This window comes from Myzus persicae, unplaced genomic scaffold, assembly GCF_001856785.1.
Source record: "Myzus persicae strain clone G006 unplaced genomic scaffold, MPER_G0061.0, whole genome shotgun sequence".
Lineage (NCBI taxonomy): Eukaryota > Metazoa > Arthropoda > Insecta > Hemiptera > Aphididae > Myzus > Myzus persicae.
This window is the reverse complement of record NW_019103937.1, coordinates 181,498-195,970: the sequence shown is the minus strand read 5'-3', so window position 1 is coordinate 195,970 and position 14,473 is coordinate 181,498. Positions and strand designations below refer to the sequence as shown.

At 32.5% G+C, this 14,473-nt stretch overlaps 1 protein-coding gene across 1 annotated transcript in view; it reads right to left on the bottom strand.

Annotated features, from left to right (window-relative positions):
- The window catches only part of LOC111036642 (hillarin), a 39,539-nt gene that overhangs the window by 19,037 nt on the left and 6,029 nt on the right, over nucleotides 1-14,473 (bottom strand). The window contains exons 2-4 of the mRNA XM_022318744.1: nucleotides 12,580-13,367; nucleotides 4,691-4,807; nucleotides 4,367-4,563 (exon numbers count right to left, since the gene is read on the bottom strand). Coding sequence (XP_022174436.1) covers nucleotides 4,367-4,563; nucleotides 4,691-4,807; nucleotides 12,580-13,143 — 878 coding nt within the window. The 5' untranslated portion in view covers nucleotides 13,144-13,367. The remainder of the gene's footprint in view (nucleotides 1-4,366; nucleotides 4,564-4,690; nucleotides 4,808-12,579; nucleotides 13,368-14,473) is intronic.

Here is a 14,473-nt window from a genome sequence, read left to right as displayed (position 1 = left end):
TCCCCAGAATGATACGTATAATAATATATTATATTATCAGACATACATGTAATTTGAAATACAGTAATATCAGGATCTGTAGAATTATTAAAAAAATGTGGGAAATAATATCCATCCCTAATGTGATTAAATGTATAATAATTAATTAGAATTATTTTCCAATTTTCCTTTCCGTAAAAACGTTATTCGGACTATTACGAACATTAAAAATAAATAATAATAAGCGAAATCGGTTACTGATGAACATCATTTAATTTTTATTTATATAGATACATGTACATTGTACATTGTAATCTATAATTACACCACTGGAGAAAAGTCAACCCTTTTTTCCCGACTCGAACGATGACAATGACTTTCCCCTTGCTCAACTCGCTCGTGAATTATATTAGGTAGGTATACAATTTATATATATATATATATACACCCACATATATATACTTATATATTTTAAGTATTATTTATATATAAGTATATTTATGTATGTGTGTGTGCACTTACTTATAATATCTATATAGAGTGTCATGGTTATCGTCGATCTCGTTTTTTTACCTTCTCCGCCGGTTTAGCCAGCGTCATAATTTCGTGCACGAAAACCAATATTGACGCGGTTATTAATTATTATTATTTTATTATCGCTAATATTCTTTTTCCCTAAATATACCAGTACAGCGTAGAATAATAATAATAATATAAAAAAAAACGGGGTATATATATTTAGCGATTGTTCGATTTCTCTGAATTACAGGAATTTTCTAGAAATTTTCGAATATTATATTACATTAAAATAATATATAGAACCACGACAGACTGAGGACGGTATCGCACGATCCTAACATTCGTTCCGATTCTTATATATGATATATCACACAGTTCGTGCGTAATTTTTTTTTAAAAGTGAAATCTCATGTAATATGTTTGAGTGCCTATATTGAAAATTGAAGTAGGTATAGGTAAAGGGTATTCATGGTATATTTAGAATAGTGGTGTACAAGTACGCGTTGACCGTATAGATTTAAATTATTATCTATTGATCGAAAAAATATATAATTGTTCCAAGTAGTATTTGAGGGAAATAATCCAAATAATTTGAAGCTTGATAAAAATTATAAATTAAATAAGAGAAAGAATTATTGCCTGTTTATACAGATAATATAAGATGCATGAACATATACATTTTTCACAAAATACAAATAATCAACCAGTTTTCATAATTTTGATCGACGAAAGTGGATTTTGTGTCCACGATTTAAAATCGAAAGTAGTTCATATATACACGATCAAGTCGAACACACAAGACTTAATATGTAAATTTTATATCCCACCTATAATTTACAATTATATAATTAAAATATTTCTTGTATTAGAAATGTACATGCTAATTTTTATCCGAGTTCACTTAATTAATGAAGTGTGTGAACTTCAGCTTAAATATTATACATATTCTAACAGAATATATTATATTAATTAAAGTTTAATTATTTGCGAATAAATTGTTTTAACGTAATTGTTTGCATGAAAAATTATTATCTTACCGATTCAGTTAAGACACGAGAAAACAAAAACGATCATAATATTACAGAATTACATTTGGTACATATTTTTATGATAGTTGATATTTTATTTATTTTTGTAATGTCTTTCAAACATTAAAAACCAGATTCTCTATCATTAATAGCTAAACAATATTAAAAATCGTTAAGTCGAAAACGCAAACTCGACATTAATGATAAACGATAATCGATAGTATTTAGAAACTCTCGACAGCAATAACGCATGACTCACAATATAGTCACTACTCACTATACTCTTATATACCAGCTGACACCTCGTGTTTTCGTTAGCTTAACCGCGAACCTCGGGGGATATTCGCATGTCTTCAGAATTTCTCCCGCGTACGTGATTTAATAATATTATTATTCAGTCATACCTACGGATATACGACGCGATGCCGGTAAACCGCCGTAAACATATGCCCATATATTACGGCTATATACGTATATACGAGTACCTACGGCTGCAACTATAAATCGTTCCGTCCGTACGCGGGTCCGAGCTTTCCTGAGCCACCGGGGTGAAGGGGGGCGTAGCTGAAATGTTATTATTGTTTTGTATAATATAATATGATGGTAGGTCGTAAGTACGCCTACGAATACCGCAATCATCACTACATATACGATACCGCGGTATAATACATACGAGACCGACTATACCTCGCGTTATATCTACGGCACGAATCGGCAATCACCGATCGAGAACCATGCAGAGAGAACGAAAATGAAAATTACGCGATCGATATTGCAGACACGGCCGCGGTGGTGGAAACTGCTGCGGTGCTTTTAAACCCGCGGCGTCCGACGACGACGTCGCGGTGCATAATATTCACGAAACGCGCGGCGATACCGCCCGACGACGAGGCTCCTCGCCGAGCTGCATTCCATTGAAGTGAACAAACCCGTCCGGGATTCAGTTTCATTACATCCATAGGGGGCATCATTTTGTACACACACACACACACACACACATATACATATAATATAAATATAAAATATGTAATATATGTTTAATGCGTTTGCCGACGGTTCTCGTCGGATGTGTGTGTGTGTGTAGTAGCCGGTACACCGTGTGCACTCGTACCGCCGACGAATATTACTATACATTACATTATTATGTGCGCACTCTATTATAATATGTATAGCAGTATAATCTGGTTTGGAAATAATACACATTATAATCAGGTATCATAATGTAATATACGCGTATTATATCTGTATGTATACCTACCATACATTCCGTTAATCCACCCATCCCCCCCCACACCGCTGCAACCCATCCGTCAGGGCGACCCGTTCACGGCTCTTTCCGTGCATACAGAAAGTTGTGATTTTATTCTATTACATTTCTTTTGAAATTCTCCATCGTATTTAAGTATTCGTTACATGAATAATATGTACACAGTGAATTGCAACCCCTTTATCCTTTAAGAATGCATCTTTCAATAAATTATGATTTTTTTCAAGAAAAAGTGAAGGTGCTATATAATAAATATTATTACCTATATAATAATGTTAATCTTCATGTTTTCCCTTATTCAACTATTATTTACATATTATTTAAATATATACATTTATAATTTTTTACTAGGAATGCATTACCTATGTAATTCATCAACAAATTATTTAGCCGTACAGAAAGTAGAAACGAATTATACTTCGTTAGAAGTTCTAGTCTTCTTTCTATACCTAGCTGATACTGAATGATACCTGTATTTATACACATGAGCTACCAAGCTAAGTATAATAACAGAAGGAAAAACAAATGAATACCTGGTCATTCCCATCAATTACGGCTTTATTAACAATCAATTAAAAAACGAATATTTTAAGAATTTGTAAACTGGCTAAACACTAACTTTAATATTTTACAATATTATTTATATTTGCCCACTAATACTGATAACATCAACTATGTATATAGGACATAGGTATAAAATATATACAATGTAACTATGATGCCATAAACGTCATGGCTTCATGAGGAATATCGTGTTATATAGTAGGTCATTTTACTTTTTATACAACGTCCATCCTATCCCAATGGTTTGCGGTTTTGAACGTAACATAAATAACATTTTTGTTCCTACAGGTATGATTTTTATTGGAGTTTTTATTATTATAATACATTTTTGCATTAAAAACATAAGCTAATTGCGCTTATGTAATCAACATAATTTATGTATATTTTTGGACTTCGAAGTAGAAAACTTCAACTTAATGAGTTCCTATGATACTATGATATTGTTTGCTTTCCTCTTTTTAAAAGACACTTAACAGCCTTAACGTATTAAGTACAATTGGAATCCTCGATCATACACTTGTTAAAAATAGACAATAAATATGGTACTAATTCAGTAATTGTTGAACGTGCCATGAAAAGAATATAACTCTATTCTTATTAAATCTTACGAGAGGCTATGATGTACTATCACCATGTAGGCTATGCTATGGTATATACATAAGCTGATTACACTGATACATACAGATTTATTTTTTTAGGCCTGTAGCATCGTTGCCACTGCTGGCCTCTAATTTCAAGAGGTAAGTTTTGTTTTATGCAATATATTACTATATTATATTTTGGTGTTAATTGTTATTTACGTATAATATAATATGATATGTAGTCATACTCGCGGCTACACAAAATTTGAATTTAAATAATTACTACCTATTAAAATAAATTTGTAGTATTGTGTAACACACTTTAAAAGAATAATATTTTTTTAAAGATATTCCGTAAAATATGTAATAAATTGTATTATATACTATCAAGTAGGTATATAGGTATTTTATCCACAAATGGCTCTTACCTCTCATGTTCCAAGAGTTTTTTAGTTAAGGACTCTTTCTTTTTGTCCCTCCTTAGTGTCATATTCTTTTCAAGATTGTCTCGTTCTTGTTGTAACTTTAACGTGAGAACTTTTTGTTCATCCGGCCGTTTTCTTTTCGTTTGAAGTTCCTTCTCAAAGCGGATGGTTAGCCTTTCCAATTCTTTTTCCCATTCGTTCTACACATCATAATACCAAAGTGTTAAGAAAACATGCATTTAAATAAGAATATTTTTTTTCACTTTGACAAATTCTAAATTTGAGTTAAAACGAATTAAAAATGTTTATAATAATTATTATTCTCACGTTTATCTCTTCCTTTATACGATTGTCTTCGGCTTCCCGTTGCTTCGCGAACTTCCTGTACAAATCGTCTTCTTCTTTGCGATGTTTCATTTCTAACCTAGTCTGTACGTCTTTATCCTATGAATACATAAAATATAAAACAATTATTAATAAAATATAATTGTAAACTTAAGTCGTAAAAATAATCAACTTAAAGTTATAACATTATGAATAAACATTAAGTTTAGAATCAATATTCTATGAACGAAAATGTTTGGGCTTAAATAAAGTATTGGTGAAGTGCAGACAAAACTACTTTTATAGGTTTAAAATTATAAATTTTTTTAATGAACGAAGGTAGTAAACTTAAATACATTTTAATAGTTGATGTAAAATATTTAATATATATATATGTGTATATATTATATATGTAATTAAATATAATACCCCTAAACTTTTGACCTACAATCGCTGAAAAAGAATTATTAAAAAATTCACTACACTATAGTTTTTGTTTAAAATCAATACGCAGTGAATATTATAATCTCTGCTTTACAGACAAGATCCGTAAAAATGGATACCTACGGCTATTGCCTTATATAGTATCGATGTCGGAGGATTATTTATTTGAAGCACATTAATATACGCACATCCGTTTCTCGTATAACACGACTTAGGTGAATTCCACACAGATAGATGTTGAAGATGCGATTGCCAGCCGAAAATGCTTATCGAAAAAAAGAAAGAGAGGGGTTGGAAAAAAGACGTTCCCTCGGACACTGCCCTGGTACGTATTCGAAAACGTTGTAATAGTGATGACTCGTACTTTACGACCGTTAAATTTATATAACACAGGTACTCGTATAATACTGCTGGTCTCAAAAATACCGCTGCACCCAGTTGTAATCGCACCTATTTATACCATACACGGTTACCACTTACTGACTTATCAAATTAAACTGTATGTAGGTACCATATGTACGCATACCGCGTGTCCGGTCGTACTAATATATTATTATTGTAAACGCGTATACCTACGCGTCTGTCAACGTACAGCGTAGGTATACCGTATACCGTATTACCGTATTCCTGCCTGGTTGCGGCTACCTTACGATCATAATATACGAGTACGGCATAATACGTAAACTTGTGTGCGCCGTGTGTACCTACCATACTAGCCATATACATCGCTTTACAATAACAATAATAATAATAATCTACCTCCTAATAATAATAATAATAATAATAATAATAATAATAAAATGTGTGTATATATAAATAGGTGTGTGACCGGCTGACCTTAATATCGCAGTGCCTTGGTATTGACATTGTATAAACAAGTAAATTTCGTGCCGATTTTTCACGCCTGTAAATCACCCAACTCTATACAATACATCAGTATTCGCCCGGCGTGCCACATAATATTATTATCATCAGCATACTCTATGTATATATATGATACTATATATAATATGATAGGTATATCATATCATATATACATACTTATAATATTCGCACACCGGGCCACTGACGCCACTCGTCCAAGTTGTATATGTAGCCATGTAGGTATATAGGTGTGTAATGTGTACTTAGTAATTAGGTGTGGGATAGAAAATAATATATTATATATGTGCAAATGTGCAATCTACATCAAGTCCAACAATTCGTATAGCAATATTTAATTTTCTAATTTTCTTGATCGTATGTTTCGTTTTTTTATCGCCATCCCCAACTAGATCAATATTCCGCAATGACATTATAAAGTTATTTACTACCAAAAAAAAAAAAAATAATAATAAAATAAAAATCTAAATCAATAATATTGTTCATTACATTATTAGAAACCTCACCCTATGTATTCAGCCTCTTAAAAAACAAAACAATTTTTATCGAATTGAAAGAAAAAATGCCAACAATAAAATAAACTGGACAAAGTAGTTTTATTTGATTAACGCGTGTAAGGTGAAAGAAATTTCACTAACCGTTTTGGCCCGCGGGGTCTAAATGCCTGAAAAGTCCAAAATGAAAAAGAAAATAACATTACTCCCAAGAAGGGGGAGGGGATTATACAATTCGTAGACGTACGTTTAAATAAAACCGGTTCACGGCGTGGTTGGACGAAGAAAGTAATACACATAATGTATATATATAGAATATAGATGTACCCACATTGTGAGTTTATAATAATATATATATATGTATACAAAATTATTGTATATCTATAGGGAGGTGATGATTGAAGCATGACGTCATGGATACACAATACGTTTCGGGGTAAGTTCGGCAACATCGCATTTTAATATACATTTACCGTGTTGAGTCATTGTATACCTAGTTTTCATTTGAATTTTTAATTGAGTAAAACAGGAAACCGTATTGCCCGACGTCCAATAACAGCTAGTGGTGATATAATAAGTTTGATGTTATATTCAGCAGTATTATTGTATTCGACAATTAATTAAGAATGATCTCGTGTGATTTGGAGTTTATTATATTATTATTTAGTATTAATTACTAATTAGTCGTGTATTGAATTAAAATCACTCGGCACGAAATGCCAAGCATTCGCTGTATCGGACGTTTTATAAGAATATATTATATGGCGCTCGTAATTCGTGCGATTTATACGTTCATCAGCCCCGGTTACTGCACAACGATCACGCGGGATAGAGTTACCTATATTCTTACTCTATGCGTTACGCCGTTTTCGGTATTAATGTATTATAATGCATACGTACAATGGCATGCCATACGTTTTTTTCTGGGTTAGAATAAAAAATACGAAAATCATGAAATATTGTGCTCCATGCGCAATCGCATCGTTTAAAATAATAATAATATGGGTACCTATACATACACCTATACGTAAATTATGTATGGTTTATCATTTATTTTTTGCAAAAATACATGTTTTTTAATCGTGTAGTCTTGGAATTCAACGGTTGCGTGACAGTCGACTTTGACTACTATATAATACTATAAAATCCTTGGAATGCTTCACATATTATACGCATATACCTACCTCGAATAGAGGACACATGTTCAAATCGTGTTTTACACGATTCATTTAATGTCTCTAAATTCTTATTTCTTATTGTTTAAAGTTTTCGAATAGGTACCGCAAAAAAAAAAAATACAATACATTTGTATTTAGTGTGACCCACGTGATGTTAAATATTTCATATTATAATAATATATGTTAGTGACACATCAATGATTAAGGCACCAATGAACTTAATGTGTTATATTTAATTTATAATTTGTTTTCTCGAAAACCTCTTGTGTTTCTTTTGAAAACAGTATTGTTCAGTAAATAAGTACACCTTATCATATATAATTATTATTTATAATTACACAAACAAATTTCCAATTTAAAATTGTTCAGACAACCCAACAACTAAAAAAATAGTATTTTTTTTACCAAAATTGCTGTTTTATAATTAATTAAAAAAAATATTTTCAAAAGCGTAATTACTTTTTGAGATAATGTGTGTTATATAAGTTAAAAGAATCGCCCACTATATAATATGGGACAGTGCGTGGAAGAGGTTATAGCCTTATATTTCACCGTACTGCAGGAAATATCTAGTGCCTCAAGGACACAACTAATCTAATTTGTTCAATATAGCTATGGTTTTGTGCAAAAAGCATCTAAACGAACACGGTTAAACTTAACCTAACCTTACTCGCATATGTTTATCGTTCTTGCGTATGATAATGATAAACCTGTAAATTGTAAAACTGCATGTATATAACATTGCTATCGTCATCGGTGATACGATGAAGATGGTTTTTGTTTTCTGTTAACCACGGTAATAATCTTTTTGCATATGTCCTTGTGATGTTGTGCGAGGTTTCTAGTACTTGTAGGCCGAAAAGACCTAACCCATATCCCCGCTGCGAAAACGCGTACCTATATATATGCGATGGAATGTGTCACACACATGATATTTTATTGTTAGGTATACATATAGGTGGGTACGTCTACAACGAATTCGTGATGGTTGTTAAAGTCACCGCGGTGTCGCTCGCAGTCAAATTATTATTATACCCATATTATTGTTTTAACGTTTACATGCGGACGTCGCACTAAAAAATAATATGTTAAATCAACTCTCATTACCGCATTTTTTTTTTAATTCCAAAAAAATCGAATAGACTCAATACACTTTTTATTTTTTTCGTCCACCACGTCTTCTTTTTCGTTTATTATTATTATTATTAATACTATTCGTATTGTAATTCCGTTTCAATATTTGCCGTATCTAATACACTGTGTGTGTGTGTATATATACATTATATGAGCCAAATAAAGCGTGAACTAGAAAAATAAATTGCAATAGGTCTGCACACCGCAGCCAGAGAGAACCGCAAAATTCTAAAAGAACACTGTCATTGCACTTCATTCCCTGAATCGACATTCCATTCACCGCGCGTAACGATCGGTACGCTACCTGTACCACCGCCACCGATGTATTTTTATAGTCGTTGTCGTCGGCTATTATTTACTATTATACTGTGTATATGTATGTATACACGAGAGAGAGAGAGAGACTACCAAAATAATACCTATGTATTAATACGTGTGAGGTGCGTTTATAATGAAAACGTTGGGTCTTCGCTTTTCAACCGAATTTATAAGCTCGTAATAAAATTAATTAATTTTTATGATTTTCGAGGCGGCGGCGTTTTATACTTTTAAGCAATATATGTAATGCGAATTTTCTTAATTTTATTCTGGTGATCTGACCTGCACGGGTTTGAGTACTTATTCTTATTTTTTTTTTTGTGATGTTCGTATATGGCGTGTAACACAATTGGGATGGCGCCCAGTCGTTTCCGACCGATTACAACAGCCGAACGATTTTGTTTTCACTTAGAAAACTTCCTACTTCCTGAACCATTTGAAAATTAAATTCACCTTAATCGCAATGACATCGTGATTTTTCTGAGTAAAATAAAATTATTTTCAAAAACCAATTGTTTTATATAACTTTAAAAGTCTTTATTATAAAATATAGGGAGAAATTGTTCAATACATTATAGGTATACGAGAAAAAAATAGATAGATTTTACTGCTGACCAATATATCATGTAAAATAAAAACAATAATAATATTAATACTGTTTTATTAACAGGTATTGAATTTATATATTAATATTATTTAATCATTTTAATCAATATATTTGCTTTATTAAAATCGATAACACAAAAGAAAACTTGTAGATGTCCTAAATGCTATATCAGGCTTCTATATTAATTTTTTTTAGTTTGACAGGAATAAAATAATTGTTTATGTTTCTATTCTATTGATTATTTCATAGAGATATTAAATAAAATAAGAAAATTGTATTGAAGTATTTAAGAGCAGTACCTACTACTTTCCATCCGAGAGTAGCAAATTAACTACAGAGTTCTAAGAATCCAGTATTAAGTGAAATACGCACACACACACACACACACACACATACATTCGCATGATAGTTAACTGATAGCTGACGGAGCATTTAAGTATTTAATTATTGGGTAAATGTTTTTCTTTTAGTTTTCTTTTAATTGAATCAATGTGTTGAAAAAAAGTATTAGCGAATGACAAATAATGATAAAAACCAAGTATATCTTATACGTATATTTTGAAAAAAATTTTTGAAAAAAAATGTGGTTTAGGATATGAACATTTTAATTTCGGGATTATCTAATTATTTATTAATCGATGAATTATACCCAAACCTTAATATATTATTATATATAAATATATAATATCTAATCCAAAATCATATTATCCTAGCATTATTTAAATTTTATATTTAACACATATTATACAAGACGAGTAAACAATATGACAGAAACAATAGGCATTTGTAGCTTAAAATAATATTTATGACTGCTTTGTTAAGTCGTCAAAAACAATTGGTAATAAATTCGATAACAAATCCATTTCTGAACATAAATTGCATTGACGATGCTATACAACACAAGTTTTTTCTACTTTTAACACATGGGTATAGTAGATACTGTAGGTACTATACACTCAAATTTCGACATATTTCAATTATGGGAAAAACGATTGACGAATGACGTACATATAATAGAAAGAGGTTTGGGTGTTAATATTCTAAGCATTCCTGCAAACGTGTGCAACGCGTAACTCGAGTGTATATTATTACGTAAAATAATCTAAAAAGACCTTTCGCCGATTCTTAATTGTTTTAACCACAAATGGTTCGCACACATGATGAGTATACACGTAAGTATAATAATGTATTCGTTGTATTGTTTCGAGTTATGCAAATGATGTAAGTACACGCGTATACATACAGACTAAACATTCGAAAATAAATCAAATAGACCGAAAAAAACATAGTACCTATACATCAAAAACTATTAAGCGTTTCAATTTTCTATGCATACCTTCTATTTATCTATCTAGTTGTCCATCTATATAAATAAAACGACAGAGGTCTGTCATTGTTCACGCCTCACGCCCTCACGCATAAACTACTGGATAACTGGATAGATTTCGGCAAAAAAATTTTAGTTTTACTTCTTAGTCACTTCGTCTTTATCTAAAAAAAAAAATCATCACGAAATTTAACACCTAAAGGGGTTAAATAAAAATAGGTTGTCAGAATACCAATGTGGCGCCATCTGATCAGTATTACAATTTTTAAGCATTTGCTTAAAAATCGTATTAACTTGAAGTTTTGAATCGTCTATGCTCCATAGATGTGCTTGGAAATCGAAAAAGAGTAGTCAACTCGGTGATTATACTGATTGAAGGGTAATGTATAAATATGTTTACATTGGGGATCTTTCTCCCTGATAAGCGTAGTTGGCATGAATTGCTGACATTTTCCCCGATGAATTTTTTGATGCAGACATTTTCTCCCATTTTTTAAAATAGTTTATTAATTATTGATTGCACAATTTTATTTATTGGACAAAGAAGTTTGATAAATTATCTCTATTGAATTCTATAAAATGTACAGTATGTTTAATATACATGCGCTTTTATAATAAAAAAGGCTTACGAAAACTTCCTTGCTGTTTCTTTAAAATTATACACAATCACGAAGTACCAAGACAGTAATAGTTATACCATTAATATTTATATATATTCTCTTGTGGTTGTTGAATGAGGAATGGGTATAACTTGCAGTAGATTCATAATTTATACGTACATGTAAAAAAAACACTGATATCTCAATTCTCAGTACCTCACAGTGGTTGACTCCATGGATAAATTTGTTTCAATTAAAACTGTATGTATAAATAGGTGTTCAACTGTATCGTTTATTCTAATTTGAAATATTATTTGATTACTATAATCATACTCAATGTGTTGGTATTTCGTAAATCCCTAATTCAAAATTTCAAAAATCAATTATTTTTTTAAAATTTTTTGATTTCAATATCTTCCCCGGGAAATTATTTTCTTGCAAATCACTTTACAGTCATTGCGGATTACGTTCTGATGTAAATACCTGCGCTGAGACGCGCTTAAAGAGGTCCATACTAAGGTTGATGCCACTATAGTGAGATTCACAAAATTAATAATAATTGGTAATAATTAATAAGTAGTTAGTAGGAAGGTACATATACTTAAAATAATTAATGATATACCTATTAGGTATCATTTATAATTTGTAGGTATACCGCAAGTTGTTTTTTATAAGGAACAACAATTATTTAATAATTAATAACTAAAATACCTACATTATACCTACACACCACGATACAGGCGTAACTCTGTAATAACATTTATAGTAAAGCTAGCCCCTACATTTTGGGAACTGCTGGCGCCCAGCGGAAAAAAAGACATTTGTTTGCGGCCAAAGGCGCGTACGACGCCCAAAAACAAAATATTATAATTAATAATTATTAACTATACACAAGATCGGAGCACTCACCAAATAACAGTGTATGGGTTTCTCCCGGACGCCATTCTTGTTCGGGTACGATTTGTGGAGTTCGGTGGCGCGGAGCGCGTGGGCAATGTGCAACGCCGAAGCGTCGAACCGGCCGTACTGGTAACCGGTGTCCGGGGTGGATGAGCCGATGTACGGCGTCGGTAGCGGTGACTGCGCGCGGTTGTTGGGCGTCGAGCCGTTGAGGTGCTGCTTGATGTTGAGCGCCTCGGCGTCGAACGTGCCTTTGCCGCTGCCGCGTATCTGGTCGTTGACGTACGTCGTCGACTTGGGCACGTTGAGTGCGCTCCTGATGCCCACCGACGTGCCGTCTAGGTGGCCCGGCCCGATTTTCGGCACGTGGCTGGAACAGTACACCTCCTTGTCCTCCTGCCGGTGCTGATTGTTGTAGTACGTCTTCAGCGTCAGCTTCGTACCGCACACAACGCACTTGAAGCATCCGCTGTGGAAGAACGTGAAATCCTTGAGCGGGCCCACCCGGTCCACCTGGTACACCGTCTGGTAGCATCGCAGGCACGTGCTCTCGTAAAAGTTCGACCGGTACATCGTGCTGCAGCGCGGGCCCCTGCAATAATGCAGTCGGGGCGACGGCAGCGAGATCGTGCTTGTTATATTATATGGTCGACGGCCCCTCGCATCATCATATTATTACCATATCAGAAATCATATTCCTAGGTAGCGTATAATTTAGAATGATAAATGATCAATGAACTGCAGCAGTGATCGAACGCCGGTCGGTAGCGGGTGAACGTAGTCGTCGTCGACGACGCCTGCAAAACATAATAATAATATTATAATTTATAATTTACATTAGAGAAAATTATGACCAACAGCTGATATATATGCGGTGAAAAGTACTCTGTACTGTTGTACAAGTATAATATATCTTATAATGTATAATGACAAAACAGTACGACTGGTAACATGGAATTGGTTCTCGTTTAAAAAGGTATTTTTATTAAGACGTGCTGAATTAGGGCCCATTCCTGTTCAGTTCTATTACCAAAACAATATCAATAGAAATAATTTTAAAATATTTTTAGCAATATAAAATTATATTCGAAAAACTGTGTATGAAGAAACTGCCTATGTGAAGAAGGTTTGCTTCAAACGATCACTCTGATAATCTTAAATTTTAAATGCAATTTATTAATTTTAAATTATTATTATAATTTTTACCTACTTCTAAGTTGACAGTCCTAAGCCAGTAAAAATGAAAAGGGAAATGTGCGTACTTGCAGTCCGTTTTACTGCGAAAAGCGGAAACCGACTCGATCAGTAATGGCAGTGATAGGCGATGAGCGATGGCACATCACAAATTTAAACAAAAACCAATTCGGCCAAATGGAAACCAATTCAGTTGCAATGGTCAGCAAGTACCTAATTAAAATTTTTATAAACGAGTACCTGCAGGTATGTATGGATGTAGGTAAATATTATGAGAAATTCACAATTTTTAAAAATCAATGTTTGCAGTATTGTCATTTAATGTTGCTATATGCAAGTATATAAACAAGCATTATGTCGTTATTCGTCTATAGTCTATACCCACAAAAATATTGACCAACGCACGTATTAATATCTACTTCACGTTGATACAAACATACACGTACCTACTTTTTAAAATTATTTTTCATCTCTAATAATATAATTATTAGTTGGAATAAGGTAAAAAAAAATATTAAAGGATGAAAGCAGTTCCCAGCATCTATACTGTTAAATATATAGTTTCTTGTGTAATGTTTATATAGGTTCTATCGATGTACCTAAATATAAAAGGTTTTGTGGTCTAGGAAACTCTCTCATAAAAATTTTAATAGCGTATATACTTAAATAATATAACAACTAAACAACCACAACCGTGAGTATTTAATAA